The sequence below is a fragment of the Myotis daubentonii genome, chromosome 18 (genome assembly GCF_963259705.1).
Source record: "Myotis daubentonii chromosome 18, mMyoDau2.1, whole genome shotgun sequence".
Lineage (NCBI taxonomy): Eukaryota > Metazoa > Chordata > Mammalia > Chiroptera > Vespertilionidae > Myotis > Myotis daubentonii.
In genome coordinates, this window is record NC_081857.1 from 6709700 (window position 1) to 6732616 (window position 22917).

The following is a 22917-nucleotide window of genomic DNA, read 5'->3' on the forward strand; positions in this document are numbered from 1 at the left end:
GTTGGGCAGATAACGTAGGTTGAGCAATCAGAATATTTACCCCCTGAGTACAGCGCAGAGTTGGGGGGGTGTGGTTCTTAGAAAAGTAGAATTTTATTACCAAAGGCAGAGAAAAAGGTAAAGAAAACAAGCTTAAAAAGAAAACAACTAATGTGTACAACTGGAAAGGAGATTGAAATTCAAGATATAGAATAAGGCTGTTCATGTTATAGCTGTCAGTTGAGGTAAAACTAAAGAGAGCTTGGCTTCTCATCACTAATACCCAGCTAAACTAAATATTTAAGACAACCATTAGTGTCAGTAACACTTTGATTCTGGAAAAGGGATTTTGTCCTAGCTTCCACATTTTAGAGGGACTCATGTCAGAAGATCAGCAAAAATAAATGTATTTAAAAACACAGTGGTGTTTCTGCCCCGGAGATCCAGTGTCCAGTGATGGACAAAGGACATACAATCCGAAATCTGCTCTTATAACTAATAACTTTAACTCTCCCGGAGAAATGCTTTTCCATATCTCTTGTTCTTTGTCCTCAGAATTAAAAGCAATCGTGTCTTAATGTTGCCAGTGGAAATGGGGTCCTTTCATGGAGTCACTAGAAAAGCATTTCTGGGTACCCACCCATGGGAAGATGAGGTTTAGTGGTAAGATTTATGGGGGTTAAAATAAATAGCTGTGCCCAGGTTCCCCATGCCTCATTTCTGTCCATCCCGCTCTGGAAAAAGTCCAACCTTGTCTTCATCAGGCCCAGAACAAAGACCAGTGTCCAAAAATCCCATGTCAGGCCAAAGCTTAGTCCAGGTTAGCCTGTGTCCTGGTCCGGCTAGCATAGTCCCTGTTCCCAGCTGGCTCCGGCTGGCCCTGCCTTGCTGTACCCAGGCTCACACTTGGAGCCCGGCTTGTGCAGCTGCCAGACTCCAGGTGGTTGCCAGGCCCCATGGCTATTGTGGGGTGAGCGTGTGTTACCAGGCAAGAGGGAGAGCGAGCTGTGTTCAGCTTGAATTATATTATCTCGGGCTTGGGAAGGACCAGGTGTCCTTTCAAACTAACCAATCAACTACCCAATCTTTTGCAAGCTTGCGATGGGTACTCCTCCTAACCTGCCCATTTCCTAGATCTTCTGGGGTTCTGTGTCCCTTATCCAATCTGATCCTTTGCCCAGGCCTGGCTCCACCCCATATGGTTGCCATCTTAGTTCCTGCTGCTTATTGTCTGACTCCTCTCCCTACTTTATTATGCTTAATAATGTCCAATTCCCTTTGCCTCCTCCCTTTACTAATAAATAGCTACCAGTGCTAACATAAATACATTACATGGGTGGGTTGTGTCACTTTGAGGTAGATACTGGGCAGCATGAGAAGAGGTTTCAGTGGCAGACCTCTTGGGACAGAAAATAACAAAATTAATTAATTTGTCAAGTTTGTCCCCTCTGATAAAATGCATGCAATCAGTTCTTGTATAAAAGACTATCATTTCCCAATTGTGCTAATTGTCCATTTTCTTGCTCCTCTTTGCATTTCAATTTGCAGTTCCACAGAGACTCAGCAATTAGCACAGGTTTCACAGGACAGATGAGAAATGTTTTGCTGGGTTAAACAATACACATCATGCTTAAGTTTAGATACATGTAGCAAACATAACATGCATAATATTCAAATAGCATGGCATCAATTCCTTACACTGGCAAGTAACCATACATTGAACTTTAGAATTGTGGCTATCTTAATTTTTATAAAAATACTCAGTATGAGTTAAATAAAGTTTCAACTATGTATTAAACTTTTCAGCTTAAAATATTTAAATTACATTTTTATATTCAGTAATTATAATTTTTATTTGCCTTATAATTTTTTAACACATTTAAATGCTTTAGAAAAATAACATTAGTGAAGACAAAAAGTATTCTGTTTGTAAAATATACATTTACTTTGACTTTATACACCCACACGCGCACACACACACACACACAATGAAATATTATGCAGCCACGAGAAAGACAGGAATCCTGCTATTCGCAACAATTAAATGAAATTTGAGAGGATTATGTTGAGTAAAATAAATCAGGCAGAGAAAGACAAATACTGTATAAAATATTTTTAAAAACTGAACTCACACAAACAGAACAGATTGGAAGTTGCCAAGGACTGGGGCAGGTTGTGGGGGAGGGAATAAGGAGATTGGTCAAAGGGTACAAACTTGCAGTTGTAAAATGAGTAAGTTCTAGGACCTAATATGCCATGGAAATTAGAGTTAATAATACTGTATTGTATATTTGATAGTTGCTAAGAGAGTAGATCTTAATGTTCTCCTCACACACAAAAAGGATAATTATTTGTGTCAATGTAAGAAACATTCCAACCTGTAAGAACTTTTATGAGTTTATTAGATCCAAACTGACAGTTACTGAGAAGCAAAATCTCAAGAGATTGAGGAAATGCTTATGAAAATGGTAGTGAACCACTTATTTTATGCATCCAAATCAAAGGGACAGAGTAAGGGTGTTACATGAACTCTGTTGGCGTTAGATTGGGCAGGCAGGAGAAAGCAAAGTGGGGGGTGGAGGGGAGAATCTCTGGGGTTAGATAAAAGTAAAATGCATAGTCATGACCAGAACATAATTGTCTCAGCCAATCTTGCCGAGCCCATGTGCACCCCATACTCAAGAAGAAACTTTCCCTTACTCCTTTGTGTTTGGAATCAACCCCAGCCAGCCTCAGCTCATCCATAACATTCTGGATCCTTTAGTCAAATTTTTTCTATTTCCTACTCTGTAAAGCTCTTGGTAGGCTATTCCAGCAAGAAAATTATATTACTGTTCTCAATCTGTTGTAACAAATCGTCATAACCTGAATGGCTTAAAACAACAGAGATATGTTCTCTCATAGTTGTGGCGGCTGAAATCGGAAGTCAAGGTGCTGTGGGCGATGTCAGGCTCCAACAGAAAGCTCTGTGGGGGCCCTCCTCTCTCCCTCTGCTCTGGGGGGCCCTGGTCTGCCTTGTCTGCGGCAGCATACATCTAATCTGCACCCCTGTCTTCATATAGCCTTCTTCTGTGTGTAGCTTGTCTTGTCCTTGTTTTCTATTTTATTTTATTATTTTATTTTATTTTTTATTTTATTTTATTTTATTTTATTTTATTTTATTTTATTTTATTTTATTTTATTTGTTAATCCTCACCCAAGGATATTTTTCCATTGATTTTTAGGGAGAGTGAAAGAGAGAGGGAACAACAGAGAGAAACATCAATGTGAGAGAAACATATCGATTGGTTGCCTCCTGCATGAGCCCCGACCAGGGCCCGGGCTGGGAGGAGCCTGCAACCAAGGTACGTGCCCTTGACCTGAATTGAACACAAGACCCCTTGGTGCGCAGGCCAACACTCTATCCACTGAGCCAAACCGGCTAGGGCAATAATTTTATTTATTGAATTGATTGGGGTGACATTGGTCCACATGAACATATAGGTTTCACGTGTGAGTTTCTTGTCCTTTTCTGTCTATTGTAATGACACATCATTAGATTTACCTTTATGGTAGGATAAATCCCATTCCATGATCTTCACCTTAATTATACCGGAAAAAACCCTTATTCCATATAAGCATATTTTGAGATTCTGGGTGGCCATATCTTTTGGGTGAGCACCATTCAATCCACTACAGTAATCAGTATAAGTTCTGTCTCTGAGCTTACAATAATTTTGTCTGCGGAAGACCAATATATATTATTTTACATATCTCAAATGTCCTAAAAGAAATTGTATTTTTACCTTCTGTAAAGTAGTATAGGCTTATGACATGTCAACGTTCATTGTTTTTGCTAAGAATTACTTCAGTGAAGTTTAGTAGCACTTGTTTGGAAGCCTTTGATTTCTTTTTAATGAGAATGAGTTATTTAAGAAAGAGAGTTTATTTGGCAAAAGAAACTTATTTCCTGTAGGAAATAATATAACTGGCCCTTTATAAAGGTAGTAAATTGAATATACTAATCTGATAAGCATTCTATCTATCTATCATCTACCTACAATATCACCAACACTTAACATCTAATGCTTTCTATAAGTGTGCTATCTATATTATACTCTTCTGATAAATATTAATTAGTATACTTTTCTTATAAGCATGTTATCTATTTTATACTCTTGTGATAACCCGTCCTATAATCATGCAGTATTTATGTTATTATCAACACTTAACATCTAGCTCTTTTTATTAATATAAATAAACAGAAGGGAACTCCCCCTAAAATAAAACCAGCCACCTCACACAATTGGAGCTGCTTTATCTTAACTGTAAACCTGAATGGGAAAGGATTTGTTTAATCAGAAGTTCCTAGAAATTTTGTTCTAACAAATGGAAAGCCATCAGCAGTGTGTTTGCCTACTACATTGAATAGTTTCTGATCCTTACACCCTTGCCCCCACCAAGAAAAGCCAATAAACTCATTTGAAACAAATAAAAAATAGCTAGGAGTTTCTGGATAATTAAGAGAAGTAGTGATCTCTAAAGTTTGGTTCGCTTCACCGCCAATGGGAGTTGGTGGCAACAGGCATCATCCATTAGGACTTAATTAGGGTGAAGAATCAGGAAGACCCTGGTGCATTGTTCTTCTGTCTAGATAGCAGAGAAAGTCATATTGAGGGTAATCAAGGAGAATTCTTTAGGGGAAGAAAAAAGGGCAATACTTCTTGAATGGCAATGGAAACCAGGGCATGATGTATAGTTACTAAGCCATAGCTATGATCAATAGAATTTGTTGATGGCTCAGATAATAAACCATATGCCCCAAGCAAAATAAAACAAAACAAAAAATGGGTGTCCTGTAAGAAAGATAAATGGAAGGGTTTAGTCCTTGAATTAGTCCAATGAATACAATTCATTGAAGAGCGGACACTTGAGCCAAAGCTCTCCGCCCACGCCTCCCCCCCCCCCCCCAGCTCTACACATGGTATTTCATTCACTGCTGTAGGTTTTCATGCTGTAGGTCTATTTCTGACTTTCTCAAAAGGGAAACCAATTGGAGGCATACATGGATTAAGGATTCAAGTTTCCCCTCCCCTTAATGGTCATTGTACCCCAACCTCATTACCTCAGGAAGATAATCTAAATATTTACTAAAAATATTCTGGTTGTCAAATGTTTGCTGATGTTTTTTCACATACATAATTGACCCAGATGTCAGTTAAGGTAAACCTGTCTTTTGATATATATATATTGAATTTGATTCAAAACCATCATTCTATATTTGTTGGAAAAATCTAAAACCCTCTTATAGTTTCTGCAAATTCACCAGAATTTTTATTTTCATGCTTGCTCCTAATTTTAATTTCTTGATTCCATTTGATCTTCTTGCCCTTACTTACTGTGGCTATTGTCTTTTCTTGATCTCACACTAACACAGAAAAGGAATCCAGCCACAAAGTAGTAATCAGCCAGATATTTGTTCTTAAACAGAACTAATAGCATGAGGGAATGGAGACGGGTTACATTATAGCACTTCATTGCAAGCTGCTACAATTTAAATATCTTATCATTTTTCTTAAAATTCTTCAACAATCTCCACTCCAAACAATCTCTCATTGTGATATATTTCCATTTTTAAAAATTCTCACCTGAGGATATGTTTATTGATTTTAGAGAGAGGAAAGGGGTGGGGAGAGAGAGATGAAATAAGAAATATGATTGGTTGCCTCTTGCACTCACCTCAACCAAGGACTGAAGCAAAACCAAGTTATGTGCCCTGACTGGGAATCAAACCCAAGACCTTTCCATGTACAGGACAATACTCCAACCAATTGAGCCACACGACCAGGGCTCATAGGTCATCATCTTTGCCGCATTGTTCATCTCTCTCTACACCTCCTCTATGGTCTCTGTTTCCAGAGAGCCACAGTAAGTCAGGTCATTCCTCATACACAGCAGCTTATTTGTTCTTCTCTAGACAATGGCCTGCAGTGTCCAGGAAGAAAGACAAAGTTAGAGTTCAACATTGTGGCACAGAGTGGCCTAAAAAGGTGTGTTTTTTTTTTTTTTTTTAAATTTATTGAAAAGAACATCTCAGCTTTAGATTGAAGGGAACAAGTGAGTAAAGGAAGAGTTGATAGTCTTTGTAGGGATTTGGGGACTTTGAAAGACTTTTATCCCCACCTGGCACAGTGTCTCCATTCTTTCTACTGCCTGGTAAAGAAAGGTCACGCACGGGAAAGGGGATTAGGGTAACAAGCCGCCTTTGAGAAGGCAAAGTGCGAGGGAAGTGGATTAAAGCTCTAGGCATCTCCCAAACAGGGCTACCATTTGATTTAGGTGTGTCTGTGACTCCAGAAGGCATGCGGTGGGCACTGTGGCAGAGACAACAGAAGAAGAGAGTACCCCTAGGATTTTGGTCCCAGCTCCGGAAGGAAACACACACCCCAAATGCCCCATAGAGCAAGGGCTCCTAGCAGTGCACACAGCGCTCCTGCAGGTAGAGCTTCTCCTCAGGAACAGCATAGCATGGTAAGAACTTTTCTTTCCATCAAAGAATGGGTTGAAAACCATCTCCCACTGCCCTAGCTGGTTTGGCTCAGTGGATAAAGTGTCTGCCTGGGGACTGAAGGGGCCCGCGTTCAATTCCAGTCAAGGGAACAATTCCAGTCAAGCTGGCGTTGTGGGCTCAATCCCCAGTAGAGGGCGTGCAGGAGGCAGCGGATCAATGATTCTCTCTTGTCATTGATGTTTCTATCTCTCTCTCCCTCTCCCTTCTTCTCTGAAATCAATAAAAATATATATTTTAAAAAGAAAAGAAAAGAAAACCATCTCCCACCGACCCACCTCTGCCATGGTTCAGCTCCCTACTGTGACGAAGAGCATGCCACACTCAGCAGAGGAGCACAGTTCATCAGCTCACTCTCTCTGGACATGCAGGTGCTGCTGGGCTCGGTGGTGTATGTAGATCCTTCAAATGCTCCACTCCTATTCTTGTAGCAACCCCTGGGGCCTGTAGAGAGGGAGCGGGAACATTCCTGTTGATGCCTCCAGTCCAGATTCCTGGAAACAGGAAGAGCTGCAGCAGCCAGTGGGCAGAATTCAGTGCCCTGAACTTGGGACTGTTTGGCTGGTAATTAATTACTCATGAGCCCTGGCACAAAGTCATGCTGGGAGAGAGACGGGGGAAAACTTTTCCATGTCAAGCTTTCGGGTCAGTCATGGGAGTCCCTGAGACTCGAGCCCCCCCAAACCTCCTCCCTGCCATGTCAGGACCCATAACCCGGATGCCCTGAGGTTTTTTAAAAACCATAAATTTCATCTCTGGGCTGTTTTATTTCATGGACCAAACAGACCAGAAGGGAGCACTGTGTGTTTCCTGTTCAGTGTGTGTGGTCAGGATAAAAAGGGCCCCTGTGTGTCAACCTCTATTGTTTTCCTTAAAAAGTGAGAGTCTTAAAAGGCAGAAGGAAGGAAGGCCCCTGCTGAGTAACTCAAACATCGCACTTTCATTATTCCCTTGCTGGGGAAATCCAAGGTGAGAGATGCGAAAGTATACAATTTTCAAACTACCCACCATTGTAGTCAAAGCCAACCAATTTTACATTTAAGGTGTTTTACTTAGTCATTATCAAAGGCACACAGGCTGCTAGGTCTGACTTCAGACTGCAGCTATAGGCCAGGCGTCCTGGGAGCCCAGGCCTGGTTCCTAGATCTACTGCTCAGACAAATACATTTATTTCAAGTTCTGTTTGCTCTAACTACTCTAAGGCATAAGCTTCGAGTCATAAATGTAACCAACACAAGCAGAATTCCCATAGACTTAACTGTAGGGTGGTGATTTCCATTAGCTTGACGTGGTAGAGAGGTGGGAATATTGGGCAAATTGACAACCCTCGACACCACTGTGTTTTCCTTCCCCTCCCAGCTTTCTGGACAAGATTGATGTTATCAAGCAGCAGGTTGACTATGTCTCCAGCGATCAGGTACACAGAAGTCCTCAAGCTTGTCAAGAGTTTTACTCTAGATTGGTGATTTTGGTGAGTTTTACTGTAGATCGGTTGGTTTTGGTGAGATCCATTGACCTTAATTATGTTTTAGGACCTGCTTCTCTGCCATGCCTTGACTTCTGGAATCTTTGAGACCAAGTTCCAGGTGGACAAAGTCAACTTCCATTGACAATTGGGCTGTTCTAAAGGAATTAACCCTATGGCTTGGACAATGGAAAGCCAACAGGTGGATGACCATGAATAAGCCCTGGTGGGGTCAGGATATATGGAAAGATGTTTGAAGTTTTCCTGCAAAAGTCTGAGGCAACCCTCACTGTTTTCCATGTCCCAGCTCATAAGTCGCTGACACCCCCTGACAATCAGGAAGTTGTTTCCCTAGCAACTGACTCTTCAATAGATACGGCAGATTGGGTGCATACCTTAGCATTCATATTGCCAAGGATGCTTCATTGCCCTTGAAATACAGTGACTTGATTAATGCAGTAAAAAATGTCCCATGTTTTCTAAACAACACCCAAGGCAATTGCCAAAGGACTTTGGAGCCATTCACCTAGGAGTTCCCAACTGGTGATGATTGGTAAATTGATTGCATTGGTGCCCTATCTTCAAGTGAGGTTCCCTAAATTTACCTTGGTTGTGCAGACACTGTGTCTGGTGTAACCCAAGTTCTCCTTGCTGTGGAGCAAACCAGGCTGATACCATTAGGGGCTTAGAGGAGCTGAGTATCACGTAGTGCCATATATGGACAGCCTCCTCAATTAGATAGTGAATGACCAGGGACAGGGAAGTCACATTTAAACGGTCTTGATGTGTAAGGCTGGTCAAAAGAAGGTGACACTGAATTGAGTTCCCATCTCCCTATAACCCACAAGCATTCAGGTGAACGGAAACAGAATGGAATTTTAAAGCAGCATATTAAATTACTAACTGTGCCATGCCAGCACAGCCAAGGGTGATCCTGAGTGATGAAAGGATTAAGAAAAGACAGACAAGAGAATGAAAGCTGGGTCTCGGTGGGACGCTGCCTCCCTGATGAGGAGACAGCGACAGCGCCCACAAGCCGTGTCTTTATTTTATTGCAGGTGCCACGAGGCAAAGTAGGGGCGTGATCACGTTGTTTACAGCGTTCTCGTGAGTTTCAAGCTCACTCAACTACATGCACCCGAACTCTATCACAAGGCACGTGGGGCCACGTGTTCGGACCACAGGTTCAAGCTTACAGCTATAGCTGTTGGCTATATTTGTGCTGGGAAGGCTCTGCCCCTCAGCTGGGATTTGCACGTGGCAATGAGAGGACTGTGCCTTCTGATTAGTCCAAGGCTTGAACCTGTCCAAAACACTGTAGCCGCGCCCCATAATTAACAGATAGAACCACCTTGGCTGGGTAGACTGAAATACTGTCCCAGGCTTTAATACCTCTTCATGAGCAGCCAGTAGGGCATGTTGTCTCACATTCCAGACTGGGTATGTCTGCTGACCCAGTACCATATTATATGGAAGTCTTGGGAGACAGCCATTGCCCTGACTCTCACTGTAGAGCAATATGCTATACTGATGAGAACACCAAGCCCCATCATGCCTGAAAGAGGTGTTATCTACTGGAATTTTCAATGAGACATCTCACCAGGATGGGTGAGTTACTATACACCACTGGGGAACTACTCAATCTCCACTGAGATTCATTTGTCCTGACATAAACTAGAATTGTTGAAACATACTATACTTGTAATGGAACATATAGCATTGAAAGAGGAGAGAATGTGGAGGCTCTGGTCTGGCATGCTGTCTTCCCTGGCCAACACGTATGGCATATACAACCAGCTCAAGTTCCTAAAGCTGCCATCCTCCCTCTCCTCACGAGAGGCTGAGCACATTCTCCTCCAATGTCCTGGGAGGCTTTATAGCACACAGTAGCCCTTATTAAATTCCCCCAGCAAGCCTTAAATGACAGCCAGCAAAGCCAGTCCTTCCTAAACTCTGAAATGTTTCTAATGAGGAAAGCTGTTCTCCCAAATACAATAGCCTTTCTATAATGGCAGTAACAATGGACATTACTACTCGCTCGCAAGGAGGAAGCTGTGCCATTACTCAGACAGAGTGCTGTGCGTTCATAGTTGATGAGTCTGCTAGTATAGCATCACATTTATTAAATCACACGAGGACACAAGTGCACACCCTGAGTGATCCGACCCCTGGCCTAGTGGACTTAAATCAGTGGTCGGATCATGGGGCTTTTGATAGGGAAAAAAGTTACTTACTGGGGAATCATTTTCTTAATCTAGTTTCTTTTGCATGCACCTATATTGTTCCTGTGGCGTCTGCTGCTAGTGTAGCCAGAGAGCAGCCAAACCAGCCACCTTCATTCTAGAGAAACTTCTTGCTGACAGCCAAGAGTATTGTGGAAGAGGCGGGCATATAAGATTATATGAGCCAGTCATAAGGGGATGAGTATTGAAGGAGGTAATTGAGGGAACTCATGAGCTGAACCTGGGCAAGCTTCTCATTTCCTCGCTTGTCCTTGGAATGTGCACTCTGCTCACCATTCACACAATGGGAGCTGTTCCAGGGACATAGCCAGGAGAGGGTAAGGCGTTGTTGAGACCATCTGGCCAGTATAGATGACTGAACCCAGTTAAAACCTCTAAACTTTTAAAATTCTGATGGGTGGCGTGGAGACCCACCCAAGACAAGCCTCATATGTAAGTTGCTTATTAAATCTGCCACCTACCGATCTGGAGTGCTCTGCCTCTTTCTTTGGTGTCTCCTTGCCTTCTGTGTACAGAGGACAGTTGGTGAACCAACAAGGCCCAAACCATTTCTCATTCTCTTAAACTAGAGTTAACAGTGTTCCCATCTAGTAATCAAACCAACTCTCGAGCCTTAGGAATCTCTGGTGCTTGAAAAATCGTTTCTCCAATTTTTCTACCACCTCTTCCTTTCTTCACCCCAAATCTTCCCTCCTTTAAAAGACACCCTGTCTCTCCCCATTTCTATCGGTTGCAGTATTTCACCCAACTGGACTCAGTACCTCCCTGACCTGATGCCTCTCTCCTATGTGAATACTGAGAACTGAAAATATTCTCAAGGACTGGAGAGGTTCCAGCAAAGGGGAGAAACTCACCACCTGACTTCTTACCCTCTTCTTTCAAGGACAAAGTCTTTTTTTCTAGCTAACAGGAGTCAAATTTAGATGATAAAAACACGTACATATAGAGAAAGAATGCCTTTTACTCCTTGATCTCTTCTTTCACCTGTTGTGTTTGCCCCATCGCCCATAACTTCTAATTTCCTACTTTTACCTGAGGAAGCTTGGACATGTTAGACAAGGAAGCAGGCTCAGGCTCCATGTCTTCATGAGGGTACAGACCCTTTGACATTTACTATCTGTGTTTCCAGGTCATGGGATAATGTCAAAATATGAAGGAGTGGCATCTTATCAGAAAACTGAAATCATGTACTATGCAGGTCAGCTGTCGGTTCTGAAATGGAAACTGGGGGAGGGGAGGGGAGGTCCTCTATTTCTTGACCATGTTCCTTTAAAACAGAACTTACAGTGGAAATCAATTGAGCAGGTCTGATACTTAGTGGGAATCAGAAGTGCCTGCTTATGACTCAACCACTCCAAGAGTTTATCATTGCAAACCAAGTTGGTGGTTTTTACCGTTGTACCATTTTACATTTTTCCCCTTAGTCATACATTTGCTTCATTAATAATTATAAGTCATTGCTTAAAGTTATGGATCATAATGAGTATTCATGTTGAAATATAACACGTTAATGAGGAACAAAAAATGATCACTCAGAATTCACCTGGAAATTATCTTTAAAAATAATGAGTCTGAAAATTTTAAATTTATAAGTCAGTAGAGAAAAGTTATAAAATTATATATCAATTACCATGCATTTGCCTTGCCAATGTGTCATAACTGTTTCCTATCTCTGTTTTTAAAATAATAACATTTATGGATACAAACAGAAACTCACACCCATCCTTTCCCTTTCCTTACGTTCTCCTTCCTCAGAGGTCAACAGTCTATTGAGTACATGTGTATTGTTCTTTTACATGTTTATACATTAATACATATGTCTATATTTATAAACATAGGGTATTATTTTAAATTTACATGTTCTTGATTTTTGAATCTTATTCATATTGGTTGTCCAAGAGATCCCAATCTAATAAATATTCTATAAAACATCAAGATATCTTTAGCACTTAATTAGACTCTGAAAAATAATTACTTGGAAACTAAGCATGGATATTATTTACAAAACAGTTGTTTGTGTGTTTTAGTTTCTCAATATCAGAAACACAATTCAAATCATTAAAGATATTTTTGTATATTTCTGATATAACAAAAATAGTTTCATTTCAATCTTTATTTTAATGAATATATATTTATCCCTAAGTGAAATGTAGTTTTTAAAATGCCATTTGAATATGTCCATAAATTATATTCTGTCATAGTTATTTTAATTCAATAATGTGGAGCACTTACTAAATGTGGATATGTCAAATTTTTCTTCTTAAGGTATGTGTTATGGATATTATAAAAGACTTTAATAAAATTAACTTACCTGGAGCTGTAATAAATCAATATAAAGTAAGATATTTTATGGAAAATAGCTTATTTATTTAATATTATACAAAATGCTCTGAAAATGATTTAAAAAATATTCCTTAGGAAATTTTTGATGTTATGTAATTATAGAGTTTTAAAATTAAAAATGAAAAATCAAGATTGATTTAGGCCAATTTAAAATTATACAAGCAAGACAAGGATCTTAAAATGCTTTAATTCCCATCACCTCATTTCTGACTCATATTATGTTATTGTCCAAAAGCTAACTGACATGCTGTTAATCACCCTCTGAAATCAAAACAATCACTAAGCCCAAAGCAACCCACAGACTCATGAACTAAATAGATGTTTACTGTTTTAAAAACTGAGTTTTGAGGTGGTTTGTCGTGCAGCATAGTTAAGTGGATATAGACTACTACAACTACCTACAGTGGCTTTGGTTGTTTGCAACTGGGAGACTTAACTCGCACAACTTTATTAATTCTAATCAACTTGAAAAAAACCCAGAGTAGTTCTTTCCATAAGTAGTTTTAGGGCGCTTACTACAAATTAATCACAGTGATAGATGACGGAGAATAAGCTATGAGAGGGAGAATAAGCTATGACGGAGAATAAGCTATGAGGTGATAACATGGTATCCAAGCACTTTTCCATGCCCTCCTGAGATGGGCTCAGCTATCCATCTTCACAGACACATTCTCTGAGCTCTTAATGTCCTAACCAATGTCCTGTTTCCAAACAAAAAGCTTCATCTTAACCCAACATCCAGAAGCTTCTTTCCAGACAACTTTGCAACGTCATCCTCAAGATCATGAGCGCTAGGTCTCCTCTCTGCCTTGAGCCAGGGAGCCTTCATCTCACACTATTGTGAAGTAGACCGGCATCTGAGTCAGTGAGTGTGCAATGTACCAGAGATACCACAGCCTCTAAACATGGGAAGAAATGGTTCCTGCAGCAGCCAGCTCTACAAAATGTGCTCAAATGGCCAAGACATGAAAACAGCCCAAGTGCCCATTGATAGAGGAATGGATGAAAAAGCTATAGTACATTGACACATAGAACACTATATGGAATACTATAGAGCAGTGAAAAGGAAGGATTTCTTACCCTTTGAGGCAGCATGGAGGGACTTGGTGAGTGTTATGCTAAGTGAAATAAGCCAGTTAGAGAAAGACAAGTATCACATGATCTCACGTGTATGTGGAATCTAATGAACAAAATAAACTGATGAACAAAATAGACCCAGAGACATGGAAGCATGGAACAGACTGGCAGAGCTCAGAGGGAAGGGGGAGGGGTGGAAGGAAGAGATTAACCAAGTAGCCTATAGGCATATGTGCATAACCCATGAACAGAGGGCCTGGGGAGGGGGCAGGAGTGGGATCGAAGGGGCCAATGGGGGAAAAAGGGGAACATCCGTAATACTTTCAATAATGACAATAAATAAAAACAAACAAAAAACAAGACATAGGTAGGCCTTTTGATTCATTTGGGTGAGTCATGCCCTAATTTTCTGCATTATCCAGCTGTAGGACCCAAAGGGAACACACTGCTTTCCATAGGGTGCCAATCTCATAAAGCCCTGTACAGCCACAGGAGGTCTATAGGGTTCTGTATGCAACAAATCAACAATCTATAAAAATAGCATCACTGCTGGCAGAGGCTTTCAGGAATAGGTTACTGTAGTCGGCAGGACTCCCAAAGCCAGAATCTCAAATGGGGCTTCATCAGAAGCCGGGTTGTAAGAGGTTTCCCTTGAACCTACTGAGAAAAGATTCAGAAGTCTTCCCAGGGAACCCAGATAAAGGCTACGGAAAACTTTCCAAAAGGTCCTCTTCACACTCACTGTCAGGTTGGAGATAGCTGTTCTGAGGAGGCAAACTTTTCTTCAAGGCAATGCTCCATAAACATGAATATTTCCCTATTGGCCCTTCTGCTATCAGGGATTCCCAAGACCTGGGTTTGACATGCACTTTCAATGCAGGTTTGGACTGTCTTTAAGCAGGAGAAGGACAATGGGTGGCAGATACGGATTATCAGTACTATTATTTTTAAATATCAGCCCTTTATGTACCAGCATTCATTTGGCAAGTTCTGCCTCACTTTGCTCAAGGCCAAATAATCCTGAGGCCTTAAAGATTTTTCACATATCGGTACCATTTTCCCCTTTAGAAAGTAAAAACAAGAGGAATTGGGAAATTCCAAGACTTTTTTAGACAAGTGTTTAAACTGTGAGTTTAAACTAGGCACCCAACTGTTCACAGAAAATGAGTCCAACCATGTAAAATGATGAGGGTGAAGGCAAGACAAGGGTACCAGCTCAAGTTAGACACAGGAAAGACCGAAAGTCATGGGCTAATTTTCAAATCTGAGACAGCCAGAGCTGGTTGAGAGATGGAATTAATAAATTTAATTTCAAAAAATATCTTCAGATCTCCCTACACTGTGAGTACAGAAGAGCATATGCATCACTCGGTAGAAAGTATATATAACTGCAGAAGAATTCAGTTGCTGGATGTAACAAGTTACTAACATGTAAACATACAAGACTCACCAAGGATATAGCTCTAATATGAGCTTCAACAAAATTTGTAGCCTATGAGATTAACAAAAGGCTTAGGAGAGTGATGATAAAACAATTCAAGTGAGGGACACTCTTTTTTTTTTTTTCTTGATTCTTTAATGCAGTCTTACCACCAAATTTTGCAACTGTCTTATTGGCAGAGAATCTATTTTTTTAAAAAATTTTCAATTACAGTTGACATTCAATGTTATATTAGTTTCAGGTGTACAGCATAGTGGTTAGACATTTATATACTTTGTGAAGTGATTCCCTCTGATAAGGTTAATGCCTGCCTGACACCACACGTAGTTATTACAAGACTAGAGGCCTGTTGCATGAAGAGATTCATGCAATAGGCCTTCCCTTCCCTTGGCTGCTGGCACCGGTTGCCTCTGCCACCCGGGACCCAGGCCTTCACTCTGGCCGGGCTCCGGCCAGAGCTGGCCCTGGAGCTGTCCAGCTTCACTGCTCCAGCCCCGGAGCTGTCCGGCTTCACTGCTCCAGCCCTGGGGCCATCTGACTTCGCTCCACCGCTTGGAGTCTACTAATGCAAATTAACCCACCATCTTTGTTGGGTTAATTTGCATACTCTCCTAGTGTAGTGAAGGTACAGTCAATTTACATGTTTATCTATTATTAGGTAAGATTATTGATTCTATTCTCTATGCTGTACTTTACAGCCCAGTGACTATTTTGTAATTGACAATTTGTACTTTTAATCCCTTCACCTTTTCACCCAGCCCTCTAACCCTCTGCCCAACTGGCAACCATTAGTTTCTTTTCTGTGTCTATGAGTTTCTCTTTCATTTGTTTATTTATTTATTTACTAGGGGCCTGGTGCACGAAATTCGTGCACCGGGTGTGTGTGGGGGGGAGTGTCCCTCAGCCCAGCCTGCTCCCTCTCACATACTGGGAGCCTTCAGGCGTTGACCCCCATCACCCTCCAATCTCAGGATCGGACTGGGCAGGGGACCCTCATTTCCCCCCATCACTGGTTCTGCCCCCAGCCCAGGCCTGATGCCTCTGGCCCAGGCATCAGGCCTGGGCAGGGGCCCCCCAGACCCCTCCGATTGCTGGCTCTGCCCCTTGCCCAGGCCTGATTCCTCAGCCAGAGGAGTAGACCCCCATCACCCTCCGATCGCCTGATCGGCCCCTTGCCCAGGCCTGACGCCTCCACCAGAGGTGTCAGGCTTGGACAGGGGACCCCCATCTCCCCCCGATCACTGGCTCTGGCCCCCGCCCAGGCCTGAGGCCTCTGGCCCAGGAATCATGCCTGGGCAGGGGACCCCCATCTCCCTCTGATCGCTTGCTCCACCCCCCGCCCAAGCCTGATGCCTCTGACCCAGGCTTCAGGCCTGGGCAAGGGGACCATCATATCCCCCCAATCCCCGGCTCTGTCCCCCATCCTGGCCTGATGCCTCGGCCAGAGGAGTTGACCCTCATCACCCTCCGATCACCAATCACCGGATTGGCCCCTTGACCAGGCCTGAGGCCTCCGGCAGAGGTGTCAGGCCTGGGCGGGGGACCCCCAGCTCCCTGCGGTTGCAGGCTCCACCCCTGCCCAGGCCTAACACCTCTGGCCTAGGCGTCCGGCCCCGGCAGCGGGGACCTGCAGTGGCAGCGGCGGGGCGCCGTGATCGCGCGGGCTCTGCCCCTGCCCCTGCAGGACGCCTCTGGCTGAGGCGTCCGGCCCGGGCAGTTGGGACCCGCAGCTGCAGCGGCCCTGTGATCGTGGGCTTCGCTTTAGGCCCAGGCAAGGGACCCCTAGCTCCCGGGACTGCCAGCTTCGACCGTGCCCAGCTCCCATCGCTGGCTCCACCCCTACTTCCTGCTATCACTGGCCAGGGCGGAAAAGGCACCTGATTCTCTGATCATGGCTGGGGGGCAGGGCAAAGGCGGCCCCAGGGCCGCTTTTGCCCTGTCCCCCAGCTCTTAGCTCCCCCCTGGGTTTCCGATCACTGTCAGTGGCAGGGGGCTTCTTCCTGCTTTCCCTTTCGCCTCCCTGCATTGTGCCTACATATGCAAATTAACCACCATCTTGTTGGCAGTTAACTGCCAATCTTAGTTGGCAGTTAATTTGCATATAGCCCTGATTAGCCAATGAAAAGGGTAGCATCGTACTCCAATTACCATTTTTCTCTTTTATTAGTGTAGATTTATTTACTTATTTAGATTCCACATATAAGTGAAATCATATGGTATTTGTATTTCTCTCTCTGACTTATTTCATTAGTATATTATCCTCTCGATCCAACCATTTGAGCTAAGTATTATTCCATTTTATACTAGGATATGTACCACTTCTTTATCCATTCATCTATTAATAGGCACTAGAGTTGCTTAGATATTTTGGCTATTGTAAATAATGCTTCAATGAACATAGGGATGAATATGGTTTTTCAAATCCGTGTTTTGGATTTCTTCAGATAAACATCCAGAAGTATAATTGCTGGGTTATAAGGCAGTTTGATTTTTAATTTTCAAGGACAGCCAAGCTGTTTTACATAGAGACTGCACCATTTGCAAATCCATGAACAATGCATGAGGGTTCCCTTTAATCCACATCTTCACCAATACTTATTGTTTGTTGATTTATTGATAATAACTATTCTAATAGGTGTGCAGTGATTTCTTATTGTGGTTTTAATGTACTTTTCTCTGATGATTATTGATATTGAGCATCTTTTCATATGTTTATTGACCATCTGTATGTCTTCTTTGAGGAATGTCTATTCAGTTCCTCTACCCATTTTTAAATTGGATTGTTTATTAATTCATTAATTAATTTATTCATTTATTGCTGATATGTTGTATGAATTCTTTTTACATATTGAATATGAATTCCATCACTGACAAATATTTGTATCACTGGCAAATATTTTCTTTCACTCAGTAAGTTGGCTTTTTATTTTGTTGATGGTTTCCTTTGCTGTGCAAAAACTTTTTAGTTTGATGTAGTCTCCTGTGTTTATTTTATTTTTGTTTCCCTTGCCTGAGGAAACATATCCAAAAAAAATATTACTGACAGCTATGTCAGAAAGTTTACTGTTTTCTTCTAAGGGTTTTATGGTTTGGGGTCATACATTTAAATATTTAATCCATTTTGAGTTTATCCTTGTAATGGTGTAAGAAAGTGGTCTAGCAGAATATAAAATAAATCTTCAGAAATTAGTTGAGTATTTTTTGTTAATCCTCACCGCAGGATATCTTTCCATTGATTTCTAGAAAGAATAAAAGGGAGGGGGAGAAACAGAGAAAGTTTCTGTTTGACTAATTGGTTGCCTGCCACACACACCTCAACCAGGGCTGGGGATCGAACCTGCAATGGAGGTATGTGCCCTTGACCAGAATTGAACCTGGGACCCTTCAGTCTGTGAGCTGACGCTCTATCCACTGAGCCAAACCGGCTAAGTCTGGTTGCATTTTTATACACCAATAACAATCAGAAAGAGAAATTAATAAAACAATCACTTTTCCAATTGCACCAAAAGAATTCCTAGGAATACATTTAACCAAGAAAGTAAAAGACCTGTATTCAGAATATTATGACATTGAAGGAAGAAATTGAAGAAGATACAAACAAATGGAAGAATATACCATGCTCATAGATAAAAAGAATTAACCTCATTAAAATATCCATATTATCCAAAGCAATCTATAGATTCAATGCAATCTCTATCATAATACCTAAGGAATTTTTCACAGAACTAGAACAAATAATCTTAAAATTTACATGGAACCACAAAAGACCCTGCATAGCAAAACAATATTGAGAAAGAAGAACAAAATTGGAGGTGTGACGTTACCTGATTTCAAATTACACTACAAGGCCATAGTTATCAAAACATCATGGCATGGAAAACAAACACATCGATCAATGGAACAGAATAGAGAGCCCAGAAGAAAAAATACCACACACCTATAAGGTCAATGAATCTATGACAAGGATGCAAGAATATATACAATTGGGTAAACACAGTCTTTTCAACAAATGGTGTTGGGAAAACTGGACAGACACATACAAAAAATTAAAATAAGATCATTTTTTTTCTCAGATTGCAAACATACCCAGAGTATGATAGGTTATATGTCAAACTACCTAAGATCCTAGGCAAGAGGTTTTCTGATGAAAGCACGGTGAAGGGCATTCTTGACCTCCTTGTTTCTCAGAGTATATACCACAGGGTTAAGGAGAGGAGTAAAAATGGTGTAGGTCACTGAGATCAGCTGATCCTGATCTTTGGTGTTCTCCGACTCAGGCTTGAGGTAGGCAATGGAGGCACAGCCATAGTGGACAATGACCACGATGAGGTGAGAGGCACACGTTGCAAAAGCCTTCTTTTGGCCCTCACTTGAGGCAATCTTGAGGATGGTGGAGATGATAAGGATGTAGGAGATGAAGACCAAACCCATGGGCACCACAATGACAAGGGAGCTGATGATAAAAGTGATTATGTCATGTAGATTGGTGTCAGCACAGGAGAGTTTCATAACTGGGCGGATGTCACAGAAATAATGGGCCACCTCTTTACCACAAAAGGGCTGACTGAACACAGATGGAGTCTGAATGATGGCCACAAGCAGGCCAATGCTGCAGGCCCCCCAAACCAGCTGGGCACACACTTTCTTGTTTATGATGACTGTGTACCTCAAAGGTTTGCAGATGGCGACATAGCGGTCATACCCCATTGCTGTGAGTAGAAAGCAGTTGTTGATGGCCAAAGTGATAAAAAAGAACATCTGGGTGGCACAGCCAGCCAAGGAGATGGATTGGCTTTGTCCTATGAGGCTGGAGAGCATTTGTGGTACAATGACCAATGTGTACATAGTTTCTGAAGTTGAAAGCATACTAAGAAAGAAGTACATGGGGGTGTGAAGGTGGCGATCAGTACTGATAATTGTCACAATGATGACATTGCCAGCCAGGGTTAAAACGTACAAGGTGAGAAATATTGCAAAGAGAATAAGTTTGTGTTCATGAAAGCTGGAAAAACCCTGGAAAAAAAATTCACTCACCACTGTGTAGTTCTCTCTCTTCATTGATAAATTCCACGTCTGAAAGCTGGAGACTTAGGTCAATCAGTCAGAATACATCCGTGCCCAATGGTTTGAGCAGGAGAACTCTAGGAGGAGTAGATAATAAGAACCTGCTCCTGGATGGATGCCAGGGAAATGGAGACGACTGCTCACTAATAGGTAAAGATAGAAAAACACAATCAGGAAGCAATTCTGTGTATGCAGATTTATGTATAACAGTAAAGAGAATACACAGAGTTATGATAAGGTAGAAGGAAGGATAACTGGTCAAGTTTAGAACAGATTTCCTGATGAGTGAGAACACAGGTGTTAGGGGAAAACTGAGGCTAAAGAAATAGAAAATGCATAGTTAAATTTTAAAAGCATTTTATCCTGGATTTCAGTTGCATGGTTTTGTTTACTTAAAACAAATTTTCCAATCTATTCAACTTTATTTAAAGCACAATTTTGATCTTAAACATCTTCCCTTCTAAGTTGCCAAGTAACAGATAAGTGTTTGCTTTCTCCCTGTTCCACTTGTCTGCGTCTTTCATAAACCATTTTCACAAATCATTCAATAGCCTCAAACCTGACTGCTCTCCCCATTTTGAAAAAAAGTTTTTATTGAGTTTATTGGGGCAGCATTGGTGAATAAAATTATATAGGTTTCAGGTGTTCAATTCTATAGAATATCTTCTGTATATTGTATCGTGTATTTACCACCCAAGTCAAGTCTCCTTCCATCTTCATTTTATCTCCCCTTTTCCCTTTTTACCTCCTTCCAACCCCCTTTCACTCTGGTGATTCACCATACTGTTGTCTGTCTATGAGGGTGTGTGTGCGCGCGCGCGCGCGTGTGTGTGTGTGTGTGTGTGTGTGTGTGTGTGTGTGTGTTTTAATCTCTTGCATTGGTTTTTAATGAAGCATGTTTTTCTCTTTAGTCAATACTTTAATCCAGTCTCCTCTTGCACAGAAAGTCTTCTCAATCCTATTAATCCAAGCCCTTTTCCATTGCTAGTGTTGCTCTGTAACTAATTCTCATAAAATGTGCATTATTTCTCTTTGTATTGTAGCTTGTGTTTGCATATGAATTTTTATAAGTAGTCTGACTCACTACTCTGAACTCTCTTTTATAATTTCTTCAACATTATAAACTGGGTATCCGGGTAAACCAGTTTGCACATCTGTCCTATTTTCTATTTGAGGAGTAACTGAGGATCACAGTGTTCTCATTAGAAATTAATAACGATAACAATGAAAATAATAGTCGCTTATTGCACTTTTTAGTTTATAAAGCATTTTTACATATATTATTTAACAGCATAACAATCCCATGTGTTATTATCTTCATCTTGCAGATGGAAAATCTAAGACACCTAGGATTAGGTGATATGTCCAAAATTTAAAAAATCATAGATTCAATCTTTTAATTCTAAGGCCAGTGTGAACAGATAAAAAAACAAAGCTATTAACAAGTATTAATACATTTTCCTTACCCTGGGAATGAGATTACATTGAGGAATACATTGGAAAAATTGAAAATCATTAGGAAACTGGAAGATTTTTTAGGATTATCTAGATAAGTAGGTAAAATATTAGTGTATTAATTATCACACATGCCCATTCTCCTGGGCTTAATATTTTCACTTCCAATTATTTATTTTAAAGAAATAATCAGAGATATGTATCAGGATGCATGTGTAAGAGGGTTTTATAATATCATCTATAATAATAAAAGTATAATATGCTAATTAGACCAGACAGCTGAATGAATGGTCATCCTTCTGGACAAACTTCTGGATGAAGCCAGGGCTGTGAGGGCTGAGCCCCTTGCATAAATTTCGTGCATCAGGCCTCTAGTGTACAATAATGAAGACCAAAAACAATGTCAATGAAAAAAGGAATGATTAAATAATTTATATCAAGCCGAAACCGGTTTGGCTCAGTGGATAGAGCGTCGGCCTGCGGACTGGAAGGTCCCAGGTTCGATTCCGGTCAAGGGCATGTACCTGGGTTGCGGGGCATATCCCCAGTGGGAGATGTGCAGGAGGCAGCTGATCGATGTTTCTCTCTCATCGATGTATCTAACTCTCTATCTCTCTCCCTTCCTCTCTGTAAAAAATCAATAAAATATATTAAAAAATAATAATAATAATTTATATCAAATCCATTTAATGGGAACTATACACCTACATACATAGTCACATAGATACAGAGGTAGATACAAAGATACATACACAGACCATAATTTTGTAAAAATAATACAAAGAAAAAAAAGAAAGAAAGAAATGAAGGTAATGCATTCAATAGAACACCTGCCATTAAAAAAGGGCTGGAAAGAAATATATCAAAATGCTAAAAATAATTTTTTCTAGATAGTAAATGGAGAATTTTAAGTTATCTTTCTCTGAGTATAATGCATATTTTCTTCTTAATTATTATCTTCTAAACACAGCCAAATTCTATAATTCTGTTCCAAAATGGAACTCTATTATGAGACTGCAGAGAGGACTGAGGAGAAAAAGTGAAAATATGGGGTTAATATATGGTCCAGACAGAAAAGTTGACAGAACATTTTATAGCAATTTGAGCACCTCAGGACTACATGGGGAGGAAATGAACTTCAATTTTTAAAGAAAGATTGTAGAAAGGTTGGTAGAAGGAAAACCTTTTTGAACAGTGCTGGAAGTAAGGGTGGTAAGTGAGGCACTGGGCTTGGGTGCAAAATTTAAGGGAGCTCCAAAAAGTCAATAATCAAGATGAACACAATTTTAATACAATAGTTTTT

The 22917-nt window shown here is 41.0% G+C and overlaps 1 protein-coding gene across 1 annotated transcript; it reads right to left on the bottom strand.

Annotated features, from left to right (window-relative positions):
• Positions 1-19220: 19220 nt before the first annotated feature.
• On the bottom strand, positions 19221-20153 carry LOC132221009 (olfactory receptor 10J1-like). The gene has a single exon (XM_059674894.1). It carries the CDS (start codon positions 20151-20153, stop codon positions 19221-19223), a length of 933 nt encoding a protein of 310 aa, XP_059530877.1.
• Positions 20154-22917: the final 2764 nt, after the last annotated feature.

Excerpts from the sequence above, each read along its gene's own strand:
- LOC132221009 (XM_059674894.1), bottom strand. The coding sequence starts at position 20,153 with ATGAAGAGAGAGAACTACACAGTGGTGAGTGAATTTTTTTTCCAGGGT.